This window comes from Euprymna scolopes, chromosome 25 (assembly GCF_053919585.1).
Source record: "Euprymna scolopes isolate OS-2025 chromosome 25, ASM5391958v1, whole genome shotgun sequence".
Classification (NCBI taxonomy): domain Eukaryota; kingdom Metazoa; phylum Mollusca; class Cephalopoda; order Sepiida; family Sepiolidae; genus Euprymna; species Euprymna scolopes.
The window spans coordinates 88,089,748-88,115,354 of record NC_136506.1 but is presented as its reverse complement, the minus strand read 5'-3'; the positions used below and the strand labels follow the sequence as shown (position 1 = coordinate 88,115,354).

General features: G+C 34.2%; 2 protein-coding genes across 3 annotated transcripts in view; one reads left to right on the top strand and one right to left on the bottom strand.

Moving 5' to 3' along the window:
- LOC145247493 (uncharacterized) overlaps positions 1 to 25,607 on the bottom strand; it is a 263,190-nt gene that overhangs the window by 180,257 nt on the left and 57,326 nt on the right. Inside the window, exon 2 of one of the 2 annotated variants that reach the window (XR_013863272.1) lies at positions 16,530 to 18,088. The exons of the other annotated variant lie outside the window; for it this stretch is intronic. The gene's annotated coding sequence lies outside the window, so the exon portion shown is untranslated. Of the gene's footprint in view, positions 1 to 16,529; positions 18,089 to 25,607 lie in introns of those variants that run through there. 2 annotated transcript variants of the gene reach the window in all.
- Positions 8,201 to 25,607, top strand: part of LOC145247492 (procollagen galactosyltransferase 1-like) — a 330,273-nt gene continuing 312,866 nt past the window's right edge. The window contains exon 1 of the mRNA XM_080109303.1: positions 8,201 to 8,792. Coding sequence (XP_079965429.1) covers positions 8,536 to 8,792 — 257 coding nt within the window. The 5' untranslated portion in view covers positions 8,201 to 8,535. The remainder of the gene's footprint in view (positions 8,793 to 25,607) is intronic.

The window sequence follows — 25,607 nt, the reverse complement described above, 5'->3', positions numbered from 1 at the left end:
TTTCAAGTGTTTAGACACAAAATTGTCGGACGAGTTTGGTAGAGTTCTCAAAGGTCAAATCGTTGAACTTTGACCCCTTAACAGCCAAATTTCTAGATTTTCCCAAATCTCAGTACCCTGTATATCAAATTTCGAGTCTGTAGACTTAAAATTGAGAGAGTTATTGCGTAGGGAAATGTACACACACAGGCAGACACACAGACACGTTCACTTTTATATATATATATATATATATATAAGTGAAAGTATCTGTCTGTGTCTGTGTCTGTACATTTCCATACGCAATAACTCTCTCAATTTTAAGTCTACAGACTCGAAATTTGATATACAGGGTACTGAGATTTGGGAAAATCGATGTGATCGATTTTGGGCCAGAAATTTGGCGATTAACGGGTCAAAGTTCAACGATTTGACCTTTGAGAACTCTACCAAACTCGTCCGATAATTTTGTGTCTAAACACTTGAAATTTTAGATGTAGGTTCCTTGGACATGGATCTAACTTAATAACTTGATTTGAGCGCAAAACAGTAAACTAAGGGTTCATAATAGGGGTCGAAGTTATAAAAATTGACCGCTTTTTTTTTTGCTCAACATACACCTCCAAATACCCGGGCAACGCCGGGCACCCATGCTAGTATACATGTATATAAAAGTGAAATTGTGTGTGTGTGTGTGTGTGTGTGTGTGTATGTATGTGTGTGTGTGTGTGTGTGTGTGTGTGTGTTTGTACATTTCCCTACCACACTACTGTTAATTTTTAGTCTACAGACTCGAGATTTGACATAAGGTGTATTGAAACTTGGGAAAATCTTTTTAATCGGCTTTCGACCAGAAATGTTGGCTGTTAAGGGGTCAAAGTTCAACGATTTGACCTTTGAAAACTCTACAAAACTCCTTCGCCAATGTTTGGGTCTAAACACTTGAAATTTTAGATTTCGGTTACTTGGACATGGATCAAACTTTGTAATTTGATTTTAGTCCAAATCAATAAATGGTAAGGGGTCAGAATTTGGGTCAAAGTCTAAAAAAATTGACCTCTGCGGTTTCTACCAAATTACTCAGCCAATTTTTGGTCTAAACATATTAAATTTTACATAAAGTGTATTCAGACATAAGGCAAGTTTTAATCAGTTTTTAGTCGAAATGTTGGCTGTCAAGGGCTCAAAGTTCAAAAGATTTGACCTTTGCGGTCTCTAGCAAACTATTCAGCCAATTTTGTGTCTAAACATTTGACATTTTACATAAAGGGTATTCAGACATGCAGCAAGCTTTTTAATCAATTTTTGGGCGAAAATTTGGCTCCCAAGAGGTCAAAGTTGAAAGAGTTGACTTTTGCAGACTCTACAAAACTCCTCCGCCAATTTTGGGTCTAAACATTTGAAATATTTGATGAAGGTTACATGGCTAACAGATGATCAATTAAAGGTGACGTATATCGCGTTTTACTTATACCAAGAAAAAAGGTAAAATAAAAGGCAAATGAATTCAAGCCGGAGTGAGAACTGGCGCCTTATGGGATTGAGATTCTTGGTTCCTTGAAGTAGAAACTGATAGCCGGGTGTCAATGAGGACCTAAATAGGTAGCTGGGCGTAGGTGGGCACTGGCACAGGTAGCTCGACGTCAGTGGGCACCGGTACGGGTAGTCAGACGTTAGTGGGCGCTTGAGCAGGTAGTCACACGTCAATGGGCACTGGATCAGGTAGTCAGACGTCAGTGGACACTGAAGCAGGTAACCGGATGTCAGCGGGTCGCAGGAACGAATGGCTGGAATATGCAGGAGTGAGCTGGCGTCGTTGGAAGGGAACCAAAGTTAAAGAAGGTTCAGGAATTCAGGAACTTGATTAGCAGGCTGTGAAGGGGAGTCCAAGGAGACAAACAGCAGTAGAGAGAGGAGTGTGCATCGCATTTCTGCCACCTCTGTCCACACGGCAGCTGAAAAGATGAAGTCCTTGTGTTTTCTCTTTATTGTTTGAAAACGGTCATTGCTACTTTTAGCAAATGTAGTAGTGGCGTATTTCCGGAAGAGTCGAGTTTCAGCCGATAGAATGATTTTGCTTACAACATGGGAGTGGTAAGCTGGGAAGCCACAGCATATATTACATATATGTTATTAAACACAGAAGACACTTTTAACTGTAAGTCATGTGGTATGAAATTTGTGTGTGTGTGTGTGTGTACGCGCGCGCGCGCGCGCGTGTGTGTGTGTGTGTGTGTGTGTGTACTTAAGCGTTTGGAAAATGTTTGAACATTGCCAATTCACTTTCCCACCTTCGCAGCAGCCAAATAGTGTAAAAGTTAGGAGTGCCGACTGTTGCCTAGGCGGTTGAGTTTCAAACCTGGCTTGACGTAGTTGTTACGTCTAGCCGCAATGATGACCTGTGATACAGCGAAACAGTACTGTGTGTGGATGACTATATATATATATATATATATATATATATATATATATACTAGCGAATGCTCGCCCTTTGCCTAGTCGTAAAATAGACTTAAATATGATATTTTAATTTATGAATAATTTGTATTTATTATTATTATTATTATTATTATTATTATTATTATTATTATTATTATTATTATTATTATTATCAGTATGGAGGCAATTTTTCTATTGATTATTATATTGTACCTAATATATAATAGTGACCGCACAGTGTGTTCTTGTCGTAAAATATGCTTAAATATCCTGTTTTAATTTCTGCACATTTCATATTTATTATCAAAGAGCCATTAATATATTAATTATTTATATTGTATCTAATATACAGTACTGATTTCAAAAGTTAAAAAAATAACTTGGATGTCATCAGCTAGACTTGAAACCAAAACATTTCTTGTTCCAGACTTAATCATTACTGTTTGAGTTATCATCAATTGGATTAGAAAAAGGTAAAAATGAACCGATTTTAACGTATAAATGTATATTTGCGCATACGTACAAGAGCAATTAATGTTAACTTGCACCTGCCAAATTCCAATTTTCTTCAATTTTGACCTCTTAGTAACTATTTTTTACTGGTTAAAGGACCAAGAAAGCTGGTATGTGAGTCACTGAGTCCTTTTCTTTTCTTTTTGCACTCCCACCGCACTCTCCGACCAAATCATATGTTCTGGTGTCTTCCTCCAGATACAACTGGTTTGAGAATTTTGGGGTAAACTAATTTTTGGCCCAAACTTATTTCTAAGTTCGCATTGGTTTATTACTTTCGCATACACCTGTTTCTTTGGGGGTTCGAAACGATTTTCATTGGTTGAAAATATTCTAAGTTAGCACTTTCCTGTGAAACTTACTAGCTTTTGGAAGTGATGAAGAAAGCGAAATCCAACAAAAAGGAGAAAGACAGAGCATAACAATTAAAGCCATTTGCGTTTTAATGTTCGTAGGAATCACTTAGCGATTCAGCCGCCACAGCATTCATTTTCGGTAAGAAATATTTTAAAATAAAGAATCCGTGGATTAATCACACACACACACACACACACACACACACACACACACACACACACACACACACACACATACACGCACGCACGCACGCACACACACACACACACACACACACACACACACACACACACACACAGATATGAGAAGCATGTTTTCTTGTACATATATTTAATTAAATATCAATGATAACTTGTGTCTCCTTTCCTTTGATCCTTTCGGCACGGTCCGTATTCTGCATAAACCTTATAAACGTATTCGGTACTCATGAAAATCCATTAATTTGTTGTGACGATGTGTATTCAGGAAAAATTTAAATGAATTTTGAAGCATTTAAACTGGCGAACAGAAAGTTATAATTCTGAAAACCCCTGTAGTTAATATGTTTCGTGACCTTTAAACATAACGTGAACACAGTAGCGAAGAAAAAGACCACGACGGCGATGAAAAGCAAGAAGAAGAAGAAGAAGAAGAAGAAGAAGAAGAAGAAGAAGAAGAAGACGGAGGAGGAGGAGGCGGAGGACGACGACGAGGAGGATGAGGATGAAAGGGAAAGCCAGCACAAAAGAAGTAGAAGTATCTAGCTGCCGGCCAGTTAAAACAACCTCTTTATTTACTTATCATTGATTATTAAGCAGACGGATAAGAATGTGAAGAAGAAGAAAATACGATGAAGAAGATAAAAAAGATAAAGAAGATGATGATGAAGAAGTAAACAGCAAAGAAGAAGAAGAAGAAGAAGAAGAAGAAGAAGAAGAAGGAAAGGCTAGCAAAAAAGAAGACCATGAAAAAAAAGATGATGACGACGAAAACCAAGTCGAAGACAAAGAATACGCTGAAGAAGATGAAGAAGAAGAAGAAAACAAAAAGAAGTAAAGACTAACAAAGAAGAAGAAGAAGAAGAAGAAGAAGAAGAAGAAGAAAGAGAAAAAGAAGTATAGGCCAATAAAGAAGAAGAAGAAGAAGAAGAAGAAGAAGAAGAAGAAGAAGAAGAAAGAACGAACTTACAGGTTGAGTATTAGATGATTATTACTTACACGGAATGATGAAATAAAATAATCACGGACATATAATAATGTATAATAATTGAATCCTATGAAATATTTGGTAACGGTATAAACTGGGATAGGACAAGCACATAACAATGAGTGAGGAAATATTGTACTACCACCTCTAACTATGACTTTGTATGAGATTGTTTCTTCTTAGACTTATTGCAGGAATTTGGGTATATTGAATGAAATCAATAGATAATAGTTAGAAAAACATTTCATGTATAGGCAGGTAGCGTGGCAGTGGCACTAGTGTTTCTTTTCCGATACTGTGTTTTTTGTAAAAGGAAATTTTGGGGGTGGGGGAATAGGAGATCAGAATTAAGGGAAAAACTGAGTTACAAACGTTAACTGGTTACATAGAAACTACAAAAGAAGCAAAACAAAAAGACAGAGGAAAATAGCATAGAACCAAGGAAACTGAAACTGCAAAATTGTAAGTTAATTCCTCATCCCCCCCATACACACAATAAAAGAAATTATAGTGTTGGCGTTGACTGGCACTACACCAAATAGTCAAGAAGGATCAAGGAGGATGGAAAGATCAAGAAGAGAAAGCACTAGCCTCCACTGAATGGGCATTAAGGGGACTGAGACTTTGGGGAGGCTTATTGCCAACCAAATTCCAGTGAAGACCAATGAGCATTACCAGCGAGAAGTTCCAGTAACGCAAATTCATTTGCAAAGTTATCAGAAGAGGTGAGGAGTACTTTAAATCTAGGGAGACTTTTATCACCCAGACTCCAGGAAACACCATCGGTTGTTGTCAGTGAGTAATCCCCGATGATGACCAATATGAGAACTCCCAGTGAGTACAAATAATAATAATAGCTTATCCTAACCCAACTGGCAACTGCTTTAGACTTAATATATTTTTTTTTTTTTTTACTATTATCTTTGAAGCCTGAAATTATAAAACTAACGCTAAACAAAAAAAAAATCGCTGAATATAACTCAAACGTTAGATTAAAAGTGGTGATAACAAATACATCGATAATAAATTTGACAATATAAACACTAAAACATGTGCAAATTATATAGATAAGTACAAAAACATTTTTGGTCCCCCGACAAAAGGAAGTTAAACCTGTAAATTCACCCTTGTCCGTTCGTCCGTTCGTCCGTTCGTCTGTCCGCACTTTTCTCAATAACTACACCTTGGAATTATTTGAAATTTTGCACAAACATAAAACATAATATGAGTAAAAAAAAAGTAACAACTGATTTTCCAAGAAAACTCCGGTTGCCCCCCCCCCTTCCTAGAATTGCCTTTCGTGTTAAAATGGCTAAAATTGACACTTTTGTGCTTATTAAAAAAAAAAAAAACTGATGCCTTGGATTTTTATAAAACTTTCTGAAAAGTAACTAACTGACTTCTATATAATTTTGTTTGTCTATACTTAACGATAACTCTTGATTGTGCTCTAAGGGTTCTTTTAGGGCTAATAAAAACACTCCATTGTTGGGACTATTTTACCATATCTGTCCCAAATTTTCTGTGTATGTCTATTTAGCAGGTTGGCATGGTGCTGAACTCAAATTTAAATATGTTAAGGCCTTGGGGACTTTTGAGGCTAAGAGGTGAGGGTGGGACAAAAACGATGGACTTATTCATTTCTTTTTTTTTTTTTTTTTTTTTTTTTTGTATGGTGCAGAACTCAAATTTACATATGTTAATGCCGTTTGTTCATTTTCACGGGAATTTGACTTCCGCTTGGGGCTTTTGGGATAAAATGGGCGGGGGGGGGATGATAAACTTAGTCATATTTTTTATGCCTCGTTCACTGTGCACTCACGGGGGACCGTGCATGCTTCACTTGTATTTTTTTTTTTTTTGCATTTGGTAACATTATTTGTTGTTTTTTTACCCGTTTTTCCGTGTGCACTATATTACACAATCGACATTAATTTATATAAGAAAAATAAAAATACCGATATAATTTTATGATTTTATATGCATACTGTTATACATGAAATAATATATATCTATGTCTGTTTTTGTGTGTTTTGTGTGTTTGTTTGTATGTGTGTTTGTCGGTGTCTGTGTATGTGTGTTTGTTGGTGTCTGTGTGTTTGTATATGTGAGTGTTTGTGTTTGCGTATATGAGTGTGTGTGTGAGTGTTTGTGTATGTTTGTGAGTGACTGTGTGAGTGTATGCGCACGTGTTTCTGTGCATGTGTTTGTGTGTATGTATGAGTGTGTGTGTATGTTTACGTGTGTGTATGTTTGTGTGTATGTTTGTGTGCATGAGTGTTTGTATATGTGTTTTGTGTGTGTGAGTGTTTGTGTTTGTGTATGTTTGTGTGTGTGAGTGTTTGTGTGTGTGTTTTTATGTGCATGTGTACCTGTGCATGTGTGTTTGTGTGCACGAGTGTGTATATGTTTATGTGTGTGTATGTTTATGTGTATTTTATGTATGTGTTTGTGTGAGTGAGTGTTTGTATGTGTGTTGGTGTGTGTTTGTGTGTGAGTTAGTGTTTGTTTATATGTTTGTGTGTGTGTTTCTGCATGAGTTAGTGTGTGTGTGTGTGTGTGTGTGTGCGTGATGAAAATCATGGAAACAATATTCCAATGTGATGAGAAATGAAAAAGGAAAAATGTAAATTATTTATATATTCAGCAACGTTTTGTCCTTATTTCAAGACTTTCTCCAGATGATTGATTTTAAGAAATAGCATACAAATACAATATTTTAAAATATTTGTTAATATACCCATGATAAACTCTAACACAATTAAATAACGTAACGGTTTTTACAATTTATCTCCTTGAATCAGCAAGTTAATACTAATCGAACGGAACCTGTTATTTTAAGCTATTTTAACCAAATACAAAACAAAACTTACATCGCATCAATACTAAATAAAAAAAACAACAACAAAAAACAAAAACAAGAAAACATTGCATTTCATAAACACATCACACATTTTCAACTCTAACGACTATGGTCTGTTAAAAAAAATAAAAATCATTCTTTTCATGTCACAAACGCACTACACATTTTCAAATTTCTTCAAATCAGTCCTCTCGAGGAAGTTATGAAATAAAGACGAAACGTTGATACATATATTGCTTTCCTTATTTTGTCCTTTATCCCTCATATTCCATGAATGATGTTTCTGGGGCAGAATCTACCCATCTAATGCATATCATTTACTAGTTTTTTGATCTTGAAGTATCATTTAAGTTCCTTACAGCAAGTGGCTTCGTGCAATGGTCGGAGCGATTTTTTCTCCTTTTTCTTTGCCGCCGACCGAGGAGCGAGCGCCAACCAGACCTCGGTTGAACAAGCGCAAAGAGAACTGGGACCTTGGGGAGGCTGAGTGCCACTCAAATTCCAGTATAAACCAATGGCCACTACCAGCGAGAAATCAATGGTAAGCGACTGTTGCGATGATGCAAATTCATTTGCAAATGCTATCGAAGGAAGTGGAGAGAACTGGACGTCTGGGGGTACTTGTTGTCACTCAGCTTCCAGAGAACACCACAGGTTTCCAATCAGATCGTTTGTTGACTTGTGTGAAAGCTACATGTGAGCCAATAATAATAATAATGGTGAGATTTGTTGTCACTCAGACTCCAGGGAACGCCACAGTTTTTCTCCAAGAAAAATATTTGAAGATAGTTAGTAACAATAACGACAACAATAATTTTCAATTTTACACGCGCGTGCGAGCGTGTGTGTGTGTGTGTGAGAGTCACTGATTTACTGTTTCGTACCACAAGTCTTCTGTGTGGATAAACTTCAAGCCGATATCGCAACCCAATTGTTTTGACAACAGAACAAGGGAGAGAAAGAGAGCGAGAAAGAGAGAGAGAGAGAGAGAGAGAGAGAGAGAGAGAGAGAGAGAGAGAGAGAGAGAATTTTCGATGTAGATCTCTGAAGTTTTATTATAAAAAGCGTGCAATTTTTTGACTCCAAGTGACAGGTGCCTTCTTAGTCCGGCTCTAGCAGCAGACGAGAAAAGCAGCAGGAGCAGCCGCACACTCTTTTTTCGAACTCTTCAACGCCAAAAGTCTTTAAAGTAAAGAAAGATGTCTTCGTGCAGGTCGACGTGGAGGAGTATGTTGAGGGCTCACGTCGTTTTTCTGACATTTATCTGTAACTTCACGCCAGGATTTTCTGGGATCTTACCAGGCGTGAACGGAACAAACCAGACGGACAATGCCGAACCTAAATTGTTACCTAGTGTCATGTTTGCGATGTTGGTTCGTAACGAAGCGCACGCACTGCCCTGGGTTTTGGGTCACCTCGAGCAGCTGACTTACCCTAAGGACCGCATCTCGTTCTGGTAAGTCGTTGATTAAACTTATAAATATACAATCTTATTAAAAAAAAAGTTTTTTTTTTATCGAATGAATGATGACGATGGATAAATAAAATTAGTGGCAAGTGTTTAAAAAAAACTCTTCGTAAAAAAAAAACAAAAAATACAAGCGAACAAAACAAATCGAGTTTGCGTTTATTAAAAAGTTTTTTTTCTCGTATTCCTTTACTTAAAACTTAAAAATTAGTTCTGTTTTTTTTTTTTTTTTTTTTTTTTTTTTTTTTAACCATCTTCACACAGGTATATATTTTTTTGTGGGTGGGGGGGTATTAAAAACGCAACTCTATTTTGTTTTCAAAGTGTAAACAATATTTTATGTGTTTGACCCAAACTTCAAAGTTTCTATTTTTTTTTTTTTTTTTTTTTTTTTTTGCGTCTGAAAATAAATGCTGACGGATCCTTTTTCACTCGTTTATTTCCTACTCGTCAAATATTCATAATGGTTTAGTTTTATTTTGAATTTATTACAATGAAAATAAACCGAATTTCACGTTAATTTTTTTCTTTAGATGAGGATTCATTATTCTTATTTGGAATCTTTCGGACTATTGTTTTCATCTTGAGTGTTATTGGGTTTGTTAATACACTTACAAATAAGTTATGAAAGACAATCAGTTACTTTTGTACCGATCCGGAAAAGTTTGTTAGTGGTTTTACTCACTTTAACACGTCCAATTTCGGTTCGAAACAGTGTTGAACATTACATGCGAACAAGAAAAATGGCCGCGAATTGATACCTAAATATTCGAAGTCTTGATAATAACTTAAAATAAGATAAATTTCTTTCCACCGTAAAACTCGCCTTTAAATGATGACTCTTAGAGGTTTTCGAGTATGCTGAGAACGAATATCACGTATTTAGCGCAGACAAATAGTTGGTACTTATGCAATTTTGTTACCGTGCTGAAATAACATTTTGAAAGCCGTTCTTAACATGGGAGAAGAGGGTGTTTTGTAGCTATTATGTTTCCACTTAAAAATTAAAAAGAAAAGTGGGGTCAATGTGCACTCACTGGTTGTCCAACCTCCAAAGAGTGTTTATTCCGAAAGTCGTTATTAACATGGGGAGGTTGGGTGTTTATTCCGAAAGGCATTTTCTTCTTTTCAACCTCCCCGTAATCAACTTAAAGGTTAGTCCTCGGGTGATCACCCCCCCCCCCCGTGCACTTTAACCAAAAGAGGGGTTGTATTACTATGCACAGAGGTACGAAAAAGTTGTCAAGAAACAAATATATGAATAATAAATGTTATCAAAGGCACTTTTTTTTTTTTTTTTTTTACCGAACCGAACCGCGAACCGGATAAGTTTTTAGTGTTTTTATTTTATGTAAAATGTTTATTCGGTTCGAAAAAACGAGTAATGTTAATTCACAGCCATTTTGTTCTTATTCTCACGTAACACTAGACATTGTTTTTCTAACCGAATAAACATTTCAAAGTAAAACCGTTAACAACTTTTCCAAATAGAAGGAAGAGTAACTTATCTTGCCTTTGATAACATTTCTTTGTTGTGTGTGTGTGTGTATGTATATATATATATATATATATATATATTAAACCTACCAAATGTCACGGTAACATTGGGTGGGTTTCTAACAGTATTTTTAATTTTCTATATTTCAGTCATGATCGAGATTTCAAAGATGTATTTTTCACATTGCGGCCATTTTTTTGGGGTCTGTACTGTACACATAGATTCGAAAAAGTTGTCAAAAAACAAATGTATAACAAATAAATGTTATCGAAGGCAAGATAAGTTACTTTTCTATCTAACTGGATATGTTTTCAGTGTTTTTATTTAATGTAACATGTTTATTTACCTCGAATAACATACTGTGTTTACCGATGTATTGAAAAATTAAAAATGCCACCCGACTCTCTTAATACGGTAAGTTTGGGAAAAGGTGCTATAAATATAAAACTAGACAAAATACTGTTAGAAACTCGCTCAATATATGTTACTGTGATATAGGTTGACATATATTCGGTCGGTTTTTAATAGTATTTTGTCTAGATTATTATTTATAACACCTTTTGCCAAACTTGTTAAAGAGAAAGTCGGGCGCCATTTTGAATTTTCCAATACATCGGTAAACACTGTTTTTCGAGCTGAATAAACATGTTACATTGAATAAAAACACGAAAAATATATCCAGTTTGGAAGAAAAGTAACTTTTTGATAACATTTATTTGTTATATATTTGTTTTTTGTCAACTTTTTCGAATCTGTGTACAGTAATACAAACCCCATTTTTGCTCTCGCGTATCGACACTTTTATTCGTTGAAAATTTTTTATAGTAAACTCTTATTCAGCTAGGTAGAAGAGTGACTCTCTTGCCTTTGATAACATTTGTTATATTTTATCACTCTTTCGTAGCTGTCTATTGTAAAACAAACCCCTGTCGAATTTTCGAATGGAACCCTTTATTTAATCCACGTTGGTAGCAAAGACTTTCGGTGCAGTGAATAAAGTTCAAGGTGGAACGATGTAATTGTCGCCCTAAAGAAAACAACACTACAACTTTATTTTAAAACTTTGAAAAAAATCAATTCAGATAACTTGTTTATGTAGTAGAGCTGCTGATATCTATTCAATGTAGCTACCTTCAGCCTCCATCACCGTCTCGCTACGGTCTGGAATTAGGAGCATGCCTAGGTGTGTCAGAAATTTCGTGAAAATAGTGAATAATTCCACCCCATCTTTCCAAGCTTATAACTCCTCGAAAAATGTAATTCAAGCCCTAATTTTTTTTTCAATTAAAGGAGCAAGGACCAAGGTTTCATTAAAAAACAAAAAAAAACAAACGTTTTTTAAAAGGTTTTAAACTTCGGACTTTGCAGGTAAAGTTCTAAAAAACAGTTTTTTTGTTTTGTTTTAAATTTGAATATATTTATTGACCCTTTCTCTTCAATTTGTGATATATAAGACTTTGGTACATAAATTATTTACTTTTTAATAGACATTTCAAAATGGGAGGCGTGAATTACTCGACCCCCTGTCTTTCCAAGCTTATAACTCCTCGAAAAATGTAATTCAAGCCCTAATTTTTATTTAAATTAAAGGAGCAAGGACCAAGGTTCCATTGCCTTTTCCACAAGCGTCGGCGGGAGCTCAGTGATCAGGCTGGCTTTGGTGTTGTTGAAGATCATGTTGATGATGTTCTTGACGTATGACCAAACGAAGTAGTCCAGCGCCGTTCAGGTTGGAGGGAGATGAGGCAGTGAGAGAAATGTACAAAGTTGTAGTACTCCTGAGTCCAAACTTGGGTCTCTTTGGACTTGTGGGCCGGCGCTCGCGAATCCTGATGCCACACCCAGAGTCTGCCAAGGGTCACCTGGTTGCACTAGGTGATCACCACACTCTTCAGCACATCCAGGTACACTTTGGTGTTTTCAAGCCGACTTCGAAGATGTGCGGTGGCATTATGTAGAGCCCTCATTTCAAATCGCACCAATAGGTGTATCAGAATTTTTATAAGAATTTTTGACACACCCAACACGAAACTGCGAATAAAATATAGAAAAACTTATTTCTCTTTTAAAAGTGGGTTTTTATTTTCTTTATGGATTATACTTCCAAAATAAACTATTAAAGTTGTATAAAAATAATAGAAATATTTTATTTTTTAAAAAACAGTAATGAAATTAATTGAATTTTGTGAGTACAGTATTTTTCAATTTTTAAACTGAAAAAAATCAGTCAAAATTTTCCTATTGATTATATTTTTACGATATTGTCAGGGTCAATGTGAAATTTTATGCTCTTTCCAATAAACTGAATATAATTTAGACAAACGTTTTTTTTTAATTCATGCCCCCCCCCCCCCATTTTAAAATGTCTATTAAAAAGTAAATAATTAATTTACTCACCAAAGTTTTATATATCACAAATTGAAGATAAAAGATCAATAAATAATATATTCAAATTTAAAACAAGTGTTTTTTTTTTGTTTTTGTTTTTTAGAAATTTACCTGTAAAGTCCGAAGTTTAAAAACTTTTTAATATTTTTTTTTTTTTAAATGAAACCTTGGTCCTTGCTCTTTTAATTGAAAAAAAAAATGAGGGTTTGAATTACATTTTTTCGAGTAGTATAAGCTTTGAAAGATAGGGGTCGAATTAATTCACCCCCCCCCATACCATAACATTGGCCGGAAACTGTTTTCATCACTCTGGGCACATTCCTCTTATTCATGGCAATCCAGCGATGCATTTTGATGGTGCTGGAAATGGTTTTGTTGTCATAACTTGGATCGGTAAAGAGCATGCGTTGTACAACGGCGTATCTCCGACCTCGCTCGTAGAACATTGTATCACTTTCAAACATGATAGAAAGCTCCTATCGCTCTTGTGATCTGTAAACAATTGGTCAACTAGCAGATGGTCTGCAACAAAGAAGAAAACCGGTTTTCATCAAACGGAAATGGAATCCTGTCGTCTCTTCTAGGGCGACGATTTTATTTCACCCTGTATTTGGTAAAATATTAAAACATTAAAAAAAAAAAATGAAAATATCGAAAAAAGTTTATTTATCCGTTTTCGACTGAAGATTCCCGACAAAAAATCTCATTTAATTTGATCGAGTTTTTTTTTACAGCGGAAAAAGCGCATTTTTATGACGGTACGTTGAAGGTAGCCATCTTTGAATTTTTTTAAACACGCAACGGGGAGATAACTCTGATTAAAGCGCCAACACTCCCTCCCCATCTTTTAATATTAGCTTTTCATCCTAAAAATCGAACCTTTTGCTCAGTATAACAATTTCTTCGCTGTAAAAAAAAAAAAAAAAAAAAAAAAAATTGATGAAATTAAGTGAATTTTTTTTATGGAACTAATAACGGATACGTACAATATAACCTTTTTTTTTCGATATTTTCATTTTTGAATGTCTTGATTTAAGTTTACAAGTACCGAATCCAATTACAAACCCTTGTAGATATTTTAAAGTAATTTATAAAGTAAAAGTGATTGAAGTGAAAGAAACAATGCTTGGATAAATGGGTCAGTAAGAGGAGGTCAGATGAAGGCTGACCAACGATATCTCTTACATTTTCGAGAACCTTTTTTTTTCTTTCGCCTAATTGGAAAATTTATTTGCGAATAATTCCAAATGTAGTATTTGTTCCGTCCTCGGTGATAACTCCTATAGCGAGACGCTTTTATTTTTGACCACATACAAGATGCTCGTTTTCAGGCAGAACTTTCTCGCAGTTTCTCGAACTGTTTAGCGTTTGCTGGATCGTTCTAGAGAAATACGACACGGGCGCTCGGTGTGGGCGTGGACATGGGTGCTTTTAAATCTGGGTTGACAACTTGTCAGAAGAACTTCACGCGTGATTGCTATGGATCGGAGGCAATGAGTTCCGAAATCAAAACCCTTCCCCACCACACATGCATACACACACCTTTTTTGTATTTACGTAGAATACAGCGGCCATGCAATTCTTTTAGGTAGTATTTTCGGGTATTTTTTATATTTTTATATTTGACAACAGGAAAGTGTTATATATATATATATATATATATATATTAGTCACCTGGCAAGCCCACAGGTGAGACAATCAAGCAAAAAAAAAAAAAAACCTAAGCAAAATTCATTTCAAGCAACTGAAAAAAACTGAAGCTGGCCTGCCAGGATACTATATATATATATATATATATATATATATATATAGAGGCAAATTTGGGCATATTTTATTGGTACGAAAATATAGGTTCTTTGCCAATTGGCATAAAATTTTAACCATAGAATAGTATTATAATCAAATCCTGCAAATTTTCATGTAGTTTCGTCTCATAGAAAAGATGAGCATTTCAATATTGAATTTGGCTACCAATGTGTGTGTATGTCTCTGTGTGTGTATGTATATATATATATATATATATATATATATATATGAGTGTACCAATTAATCGACAGGTAATTGGCCACTTTGCCGATTAATCGACTGATTAATTACTTTTCTTTTTCCTACTAAATTTAAACCATTTCAACACTGCCAAGTGACTGATCAGATAGCTTTGACACATAGTAACTGCTAATTTAACTTAACATTTAAGTGTCTGGCCACTATTATGACTTTTTGTTAAATAAAAATGCTAAGTACGATTTCCAATTCTCAAGTGAATCTAAACAATTAGATAAGAAAAAAGAAATTACAAACCAGCTACAAAGTACAAATTGTAATTCTTTAAATTAATAACTATAAACTGAAGTTTTGCACTTGCTACTGCTCTACTTTCTCTTTTATTCTTGCCGCCGGCTTCATAGTCTCCTCAGTATTTAAAGTTGAATGCATTTAAGTTGTAACGTAGAAACACTAGTTTCTCCATTTTCAGGACACATCCTGTTTTCAATAGGCTCATACACATTACCACCTGTACTAAAGAACCTCTCCTTCTCCACAGATGAAGGTGGTGCGCTTAAATATTTCGAAACCAATTTACTCAGCAGTGGTAAAATCTCTTGTGTCTTCTTCCACCACTGAAATGGATCATCACCTCTTGCGAGTAGTGGGGAAGCTATATAATCAAGTTCTTTTATGCACTTAAACATAACGGAATTTACTCCTTTCGAGTTTAGATTGTGATTCTTGTATTTCTGTAGTCGCGGTCTGTAGGTTTAACTCCGTTTCTACCTGATCTAAGTTTTGATTTGTTACTGTAAGCTTATTTGAAGTTAATTCCCCAGACAGGCTTGAAAGAGATACCGTTTTACTTTCACTTTGATCTTCTTGATTGTAAGCAAAGCTTGAAGTGTATCCTGATGATTCTGCTTCATTATCATCGGTAGAAGATGTAGATGTTGAATCCAATTCTTAATCGTGTTTGCCATGTCATTTTTAAAAAAATGTAAATTTGAATCTTGGATTTAGGAAAATAAGGTTTTATCGTTTAGATAGGTTGAAAATCTTGTTTCCATTGAATTATTCAACAGTGGTAAGAATTCCACTAAAGTCAGAAATATCAGAATTAGATTGGATAGCTTTTGAAAAATAACTTCAAAGCTAAAATTGAAGGTATTATCATTGATATGGTTGAAGTTATGTTACTCTTGCTTTCTGGGTATTTTTTTTCTTTTTCAAATGGACTGTGTGTGTGTGTGTGTGTGTGTGTGTGTGTGTGTGTGTGTTATATATATATATATATATATATATATATATATATATATATAGAGAGAGAGAGACAGACAGACAGACAAGTGGAGAATGATGGTTCACTGGAAGTCGTCTTCGGACACGAAAGACAGCACATGATGAGATATATATATATATATTAGCATTTCAGCCCGACATTGCCCGGGTGTTTGGATGTGTATGTTGAGCAAAAAAAAAAAAAAATGGTCAATTAAACTTTTGACCCCTATTATAATTCTGTTTTGAATGTTACTTTTTCACTGCCTTCGTTCAGGATTGAACTCAGCACCTTTGGGTAACTGAGTTCAATCCTGAACGAAGGCAGTGAAAAAGTAACATTCAAAGCAGAATCAGCAACTATGTCCCAAAGCCTAGCTGGAGTTTAACATATTAGCCGTAAAAGTTTTTGCTGATTTGCCACCCCTTGATGTGATGGTTTGACATAACTTGCAGGCAACTGTATTATTTTTGGGATTGATCAACATACTTCCAACAGAAACTGGTTGTCATAATGGTTAAAGGTTTAAAGATTGATGATTGCCAGATAGCCAGATAGTTTTTCTTGAAATTTTACTACGAATTTTATTTCATTAAATAGATGTGCACAGTAAAAAAATTTTTTTGCGAAAATTCCCATTGCATCTCTAGGGGCTCAAAAGAGGTCAAAAATGCCCCAAAATGGTAAAAAATGACATTCCCGCCCCCATAACTTTTGATCCATCCATTAGATTTTTCTGGAACTTGGCCAAAATATGAAGGCCATTGTTCTTAATATAAATTCAGTCTGGGTGACCCTGGCAACTTTCTGGTTCGTGTCCCCCAGTGCTAAAAAAAAAGTGCCTTTTTGGAGCTCTTTTTCTTTTTATATTACTCAAAAACCTGATATGGTTGTTTATATAGTAGTGTTGAATTCAAATATACATGTCTTAAGGCGTGAAACTGCACCGTTTGTTCATTTTTCACTGGGATTCGGCGTTCCCAGGAGCTCAAAATGGGTCATAAATGCCCCAAAATGACACTTTTTATCTCGTAACTTTTGCCCCATCCATTAAATTTTTCTGAAACTTGGCGAAAATGTGAAGGCAACGTTGACCCTTCACACTTCTCGCATTCATCATTTCTTCACTATTTTTTTTGTGGTGTCATCTCGCATGCAGCACCAGAGGGGGATCACTCACGTGCGCCTTGTTTTACATAGGAATTACCACTTATCAAGGCCCAGAGACCATGCAAGGATAAGGATTAGAACAATATTTTAAAATTCCAAATAACCACAAATACGTCAAAGTAATACAATAACAATGAAATATTAATTATCTGGACATTTATCGAATTAAATCCAAAACCAAACTCCTATCCTTACATCATCAACGCTCTGATCCCCAGCTGGCATCGATTGTGATGGATGGCTCTCGTCTGGGTGAGGCCCCGTGTTTTGACAAGCTTCTGGGTTTGACCGTTACTCCTGATCTGAAATGGAACATGTACATCAAGTCTGTTGCCAAGGTCGCTGGAAAGATGGTGGGATCCTTCTACCGCTCCAGAAGATATCTCACTACTGATGCAATTCTCTATCTATATAAAAGCCAAGTACGGCCAAGGATGGAATACTGTTGCCATATCTGGGCAGGAGCTGCTAAAAACAGCCTATCCTGCCTTGACAGAGTACAAAATAGACTTCGTGGCTTAGTGGGGGATGCCCTTTTCTCTACCCTGCAACCTCTCTCCCACAGAAGAGACGTTGCGAGCCTATCCTTGTTTTATCGTTATTTCCATGGCAGGTGCTCGTCTGAACTCCAATCTCTGCCCCCCCCCCTCGCCAATCTTTCACGAAAAACACCCGTCTAGCTGAATCCACTGTGAAAAATTTCCCCCACTCTATATCTGTGCCTAAATCAAAACGCGGATTCCATGAACAAAGCTTCTTTCTTAGAACTGCACGCCTCTGTTCCGTCTGCCTGCTTTCCTCCGGACTACAACTTGGATGTGTTCAAGTCCAATGTTAACAAATTCCTAATGAACCGCCTCCTTAATTAAACACTTCATCAAATCTCCACACTAACGTAATGTACTTGCAATAACCCTTATCCCTGAGTGGCTTCCGGGCCTTGATAAGTGGTGATCACTGTAAAAAAAAAAAAAAAAAAAAAAAAAAATTAAAACTCGTTTTCTCGGTCGCACGCATACCAATAATGGCTATTCAAAACTACTTAAAAAATTCAAGTCCTACATTTTCATGACATTCATTTCAGAATTTTCTTAATTTTATTTTGATTCAGTAAATATTCAGATAATATTTAAATACAAAAATGTTTTACATGAAATAAAATACTTCATTTTGAATTTGATCTTTAGATTAATAAAAAAAAAAGACTAAACTTTTAATTTTATTTTTTTTTTTCCAAAAATATATTTTAATACAAAAAAATTATTCCACTTTTCTAATCAAATATTCTATCAAGTAATATATACTTTAAAATACTAAAAATATTTTCAAAATGGTGAAAACGTATTCTATTTAAATAAAAATCAATAATTCATAAAAATATTTGGTGCTTATTCAAATTGGCACTTGTAGCGATAAACTAGGTATGGCACTAGTTTTCGACTTTCATAAGTAAAAGCTACCAAAATGTAATTCGTTGTAATTTTTACTCTGTATTGAAGAGGAAGAATCAGGGTTTAAATTGCATAAATTTTTTTACACTCTATAAGACAGTTTGATTTGAACGTCACAAAATACTCAAAACATTAAAAAATTAGCAATTAACATGGCGTCGCAGATATGAAAAACAGCCCTTATAAAACATTAAAAAAAATATAGCAAAAAAACTTGGTACAAATATATCTTTTTTTGTTCAATCATTATTCGAGTGAAATATAACAGTAAAAGTTTTACCTTTGGCTTGAAATATTGTGAAAAAGACATAGATAGGATATCTAGGAAAAAAATCATATTTTAGCAGACAGCAACTAAAACAATTACCTTCTGGTTTGATATGGACGGAACTCGCTAGATGACAGAATTTCTTTTTTAATATTAAATTTCAGTATCATAATTTGTAGCCTGAGGAAAGTTAGTTAAATTATTTTTATTAAATTCCTCTTTATTCTAAGAAATATCAATTTTGAATTCCTAAAACTGAACTTTTTAAAAAATGTTAACTAAATTAACTTCATTGGAAACTCGTTTTTCATACAAAATTTTTGTATGGTTTAAGTCACATTTTTATTTAATACTAGCTTGGGTGCCCGGTGTTGCCTGGGTGTTTGAAGGTGTATGTAAGGGTGTTGGTTGAGCAAAAAAAAAAAAATGGTAGTAGGCAGACAGGCTCAAACCTGTACTGCAAAGGAGGAAAAAAACGTGAAAAAAAACAAAACAAAACGTGACGTCTTTGCTGTTGCACTCATCACCAAACTGGAAGTAGCGAAAGTTTAAATTAAGGCTAGTCAATCGAAAAGAGGAGATGCGATTCGAAAATATCAGTGAAGAAAGCAACTCTTCCCTGTAGAAAAGTGTCCAGTTGAGGGTGAAGGAATTAATGTTTTTAGTCAATTTTTCGATATTTGTCGTCTGAAGGGTCGAGCTTCAAAATGATATAGATCTTGTGAAAATCTGTCGCCTGTGCCTAAATTTTTAGGCAAACATAGATGCGTACATTTAAACAGACAGGTGAGATTTATATAATAGATTAACAGATGGTAAAACCTGCTTACACACGGAAATTTAATTAACTCTTAAATCATAATTGTTCCAGTTACTAAATTATAGTTTATAAATGATATTTTTTGTTTTGAGAAAAACTAATAATTCTGACTTTTATCAGCGAGGTGCGAAAAGATTACTGCAGCATCGGCCTTCCGTAGAAAAAATTATTCACGTTTAATTTCTAAATATAATTTTTAATTATTCACTATTTAAAAACGACAACGATTACAACTTTTTTAAAAAAAAATTATTAACAGTAAGATTGCTTGTTTATTCATAAGTTTTGAGAGGCAGTCTTCCATTTTTATTTTTTGTTTTTGCACGAACCTTGAAAAATTAAATCCTTAAAAAAAATAATTTCAGAAATTGTTTGAAATTATCCAGGTAAAAACTGTCAAATGTAAATAACTTAAAAAATTACTGTAAAATTTAAATAATTTTAATACTTTTTCAAATTTCTTTTCCCCGAAAATTCAATAAAATTTGAATAAATCAGCACTATGGGGTGGGGAGCAAAATATGAGTTTTTTGTATATTTTACTTCAGTTCATATAGTTCAGCCACTTTTTTTTTTTTTTTTTTTTTTAACAAATATAAAAATAGAAATTTTATTCAAACAGCCTTTATTTGAACTTTTATAACGAAATTATTACCTTTATAATAAAAACGCTTCTGCACTTTTTTTTTTTTTTTTTTAAATCAAACATAAGGTGTTGGTAATTTCTTTTTCACATCAAACATAAAAAAAACGTTTTAAAAAATATTTGATCAAACAAAAAAAAAACAGTTCATAAATATTTTTTATAAATTTTATGTTTGATCTAAAAAAAAAAAAAAAAAAAAAAAAACTCCTGAGATACATGCAAAATGAATGGCGATGCTCAATATATACAAACATTTTAACCCCCTCCCTTTACTTAAAAATTTACTAAAAATCAGGAAATTAACCAATTATAATGAAATTTTTTAGTATTTATCAAATAATGATCACGGTATATAATGAATCCATTATTTTTATTTGAATCTTAGTAGAAATGCATTTTGTTTAAACAAACAAACAAAAAAACATTTACTGAAGTTATGGTTTTCAATAGTAAAAAATAAAATGAAATTTATTTTTGCTTTTTTATGAAAACAAAGCATCGTAAATTGTAACAATAAAAAGAAAAGGAAAATTATTTTCAGGAACATTTAAGAAAAAGGCCTCTAAGTCTGTAATGATGAAATCGATATGACTCTAAGAAAAATTAATTTCTCGAACTACCGATATAAATGTGAACATTGTTTATTTAATATTTTCGCATATAAAAATTATAATTTAGATTACATGTTTCGCATATTTTTTATATTTAAGACTTTAATAATTTTCTGCTTGAATGGACATGTATGAAAAAATTTTGGATTTAAAAGTAGGAACACAGAAAAATTAAACTTAAAAAAAAAATAGTAAAAATTATACAAATGTTCACGATAGGAATATACAGATGCTGGGGAAAAAAGTAAACCATCACTACCTATCTCCTATGTCATTTTCAGACAGTCTTTTGACTTTGACATTTTGGACTTCCTAAGAACGCATCGCATCACCTCCTCCCTAAGAACTACTTTCAGAATAACCCCCCACCCCCACCCCCAACCTCACCATGTTATGAGTGGCTTCCAGTTTTTACAATTTTTTTTAGTGGATTATTATTGATTGAAAACTAATATATACGGAGTGATTTTCGTTCAGGTCCACCGTTTTTGCTTGTGTGAAGCCAGAATCTCGTTTCGGGTGCTAATTAAGCTATTAAAAATAATTTTTTTTGTACAAACAAGTTTTTAAATTAAAAAATTTATTTTTAATTAATTCTGTATCTTAGAACTTTAATTATCTTTGAAATAGACCCAGAAAACTAATTATCATTCAAGGAAGTTTTGCAATAAATTTATTTAATTTCAAAATTTAGCTGAACTTGTCAGTTTCCGAATGTCCCCAGGAAAACATTTTTCATTATAACATTTTTTTTCACTTGTACAAATATTTTTCTTTTTGGAAATTAACTTTGGGCATTAATCTTTCAGGTACTAGTGCAGTTATTGATCCGTGCTGAAATAATGTTATTTAAAAAGCCATTCTTAACATGGGAGGGGAGGGTGTTTTGTACCTATTCTGTACTTTAACTTTACAACTGAATAAAAAAAAACATAACACTTTAATTAAACTTGGAAATACGATTTTAAAAAATAGCACGGATCAGTAAGTGCACTAGGACCATCTTTCAAATCCAATCAAAAAGTAGCAGGAAACCTACAAAAAAATTGTGATAAACCGGCTTTCAAAACTGCCCCCCTCCCTTTTCTTTTTTACCGCCATTATTGCCCGTACCTACTTGATGTTTGCTTAAAAAAAATACAGCTCATGAACATATTTTTATTATAAAGGTTATAATTTATTTATCAAAGTTCAAATACAGACTGGTTGAATAAAACTTCTATTTTTATATTTGCTTTAAAAAAAAAAAGAAGCTGCATTATATCGTGGCTACAGAGAGTAAAGCAGGCCGATGCACATGACGGCGTGACGTCATTATCAGATTCAGTTGTAGGTATATGGTCTAGGCTATCAGCAGCAGTTTCCTCTAGTTTTCAGTTTGCTAACATGTGTATTCTTGCGTTGTTCCAAATTACCGGGGAAATTATCCAAAAGGTCCCAAAGTACATACGTGATTATATACAGTGTTGGTCGTCCGTACCTTAAAGTGTCTGACGTCACTTCCGCCGAATGGTTTTGTAAACAAAGTGCAACTCTTAACGAAAGCCCTAAAAACGTTTTATTTTATTTTTCTAATAAATAGATCAAAGGAAAAGGTGCAGTATCTCCCCCCCCCAATCCTTTAAAATAACACTATTCAAGATTTTCGAGGGTGCTGAAAATGGAAATAACGTTTATAATTCCAGGAACTGGCTAGTTTCTAAGATAAGAAATTATAGTTTCAAAAAGTAGGGGTTCACTCTTAACGTAAAATAAGCACCCACTTTATGGCCACCTTTTTGGAGGAGGTTTCTATAAGTTTTCGTGTGCTGAAAACGAATATCACATTTTTTCTGCATTTCATATGTAATTTTCTGTTTATTCGGTAGATAAAGTGTACAAATAAGTTTTTTAAAAAAATTTTTTAATTTTTTTTCTTCGGTAGAAATTTGTTTTTATGATGGAATGAAATTTGGCACACTGACATAATTTTTGGCAAGCTAAAAAAAAGTTACTCAAACAGTTATTTCCCTTGTTTACATCACAAAAAATGATAATGATTTTTTTTCTTTGAATAATGGAAATAGTTTTTTTTTTTTTTTTTTTTTTTTTTTTGTAATATTCCAGAAATATTTAACTAATTGTGACATGACAATTAGATAACGTTTCTTATTGTTTAAATTAACAAAAAAGTAGTCATTGTTTTCTTTTTTTTTTGTTAAAAAAAAACAAACATCTTTTACAAAAATAATACTTAATTATTTGCATAAACGTTTCACCGTTTTAAATTTGTTTTAGTATTATAAAAATATATGGTGCTTTGGCAATTATGTCGACATTTAACATTAAAGAAAATACAGAAATGTAGGGATGTCCAAATTGTGTAAAATCACCAACATTTATTAGCCACGTCATCATTTTGTGTCTATCTTATAATTGTGCATACATTTTACAGATGCCAATAATCGCTTTGATTGAATCAGGAAAGCAGCGTTTTTTTTTTGTTTTTTTTAATACAAAGGAATCACCACTTATCATTGAGTGGACTCCGAGCCTTGATAAGGGTTAATGAGTGTACAGTTGTACAGTAGTCAATGAGAAAATGTCGAGTAATCGTTAGTAGTGGAAATTTGGTAAATTGGATTACTCAAGGGGATGACTCAAGAATTTGTTTACGTTGGACTTGAAGACAATCATATTGTAGTTAGTTGGAAAGCTGGGGAACGGAACAGTTCCACAAGCGTGCAGTTCTAAGAAAGAAGCTTTGTTCATGGGATCTATGTTTAGGTTTAAGCACAGATAAAGAGTGAGGGAAATTATTGATAGCGGTTTCAGCTAAACAGGGTTTTTTTTTTTTTTTTTTTTTTTTTTTTTTTTTTTTTGTGTGTGTGTGTGCAAGTCAGGCCAGTGGGGGGACAATAGATTGGAGCTCAGCTATGAAAAATAATGATAAAGCAGAGACAGGTTCGCAATGTCTCTTCTGTGGGGAAAGAGGTTGCAGGGAAGAGGAAAGGGCGTTCCCCACTAGGCTACAAAGTCTATTTTGAACTCTTTCAAAGCAGGATAAACTGCTTCTAGCAACTCCTGCCCAGATGTGGCGACAGTACTCCACCCTTGGGTGTATCTGGCTCTTATACAGAGAGAATTGCAGTGAAATATCTACTGGAACCGTAGAACGATCTCACCATTTTTCCAGCAGCCTTAGCAATGGATTTGATGTACATGTTCTATCGCGGATCAGGAGTAAAGGTCAGACTCAGAAGCTTGTCAAAACATGGAGCCTTCAAGACTAGTCATTTATTTCAATTGATGCCAGACGGGAATCAGATTGTTGAAGGAAAGATAGAAGCTTGGTTTGAGGTGCATTAAAATTAACCAGCCATCTCTTCCCCCATTGCACCACGTGATCAAGATCAGAGGAGAAAGAATCAGAACTTGGTCATTTACGGCCTTTGAAGTGTTGCCATAGATGGTAGTGTCATCAGCATGAATGTCTTCAGATGATGTTAGAATGTGATTCAGGAGATCATTGATGTAGATCAGAGTTGGACCCAGGATGGATCCCTGAGAGACTCCAGTATTAATTCTGTGAGCTTCAGATTTCTGCCCATCAACCACTACTTATGAACCTATCAGAAAGAAATGATTTAATAATTGAAAAGACGTTTCCAGCTATTCCGTAAAGATAAAATTCAATATATTTTAGCGGTACACCACACAATTTTATCAAAAAGTTTTTAATTTTATTAAAACCTCAAATTCATCCTCATTGCCTGAGTTGGATTTTTAAAAAATAATGAACGTGGTTTTTCATATAATTTGTTTATTTGCTAGATAAAAATGTAAAAACTTTTTTTTCTTCGATAGAAGTTTCATTTTCATACGTCGTATAGTACCTAACAACTATTGGCGTAACAAAATGGTGGATTGAAATTTGGTGTTCTTGTCTCTCCAAAAAGAACTACCGCTCAGTTTGTAATGTTAATAAAGGATTTAAAATCAAAACGGGTGATAAATAACAAAATAAACGCAAACTATAAGTTCTACATTATTTCTTTTTGAATTTTTTATTAGCTGAGAAAAAAAAAATCCTGCTGATTCAGTGTATGCAAGTTCATTTCAAACACTTCTCCGAAATTGGCAACATGTTTTGGCAGTTTTTAAAAATGAATTGCCTCCCCTTGCGATCTTTAGTTATTATACTAGCGTAGTACCCAGCATTGCCTGGGTGGAGGATATTGGCACAAGGAAGAAGCGATGTTAAGAATGGCTTCCACATGGTTAAAAAAAAAAAAAAGGTGGGTAATTAGTTTTCCACACAAACCATTAAGCCAAAGAGGATAGTGAGTTGGTAATTTTTTGCCCGGGTGGAGGATATTGGCACAAGGACAAAAAAAAAAAGGGTGGGATTGAACTCGAAAACATTGGGTAATTAGTCTTCCTCACTAACCATTAGGGCAAAGAGGATAGTGAATTCAATGAGTTGGTAATTAACTTAAGAATCATAGGAGTTGCCACGCATGTGCAGTAATGAACGTTGCTTTTAAATCTGGCCGGGGTCAGGTAAGTTTCTCGCTTTCTGCCGCTTGCGTTCGAATAGTTCCGCTTTATTATATGAAAAAGACGAAAAATACTAGACGACGGCACGGTGGGAATTGTTTAACTCGCTCAAAATAAAAAAAATAAAAAAAAGTCTGTTTG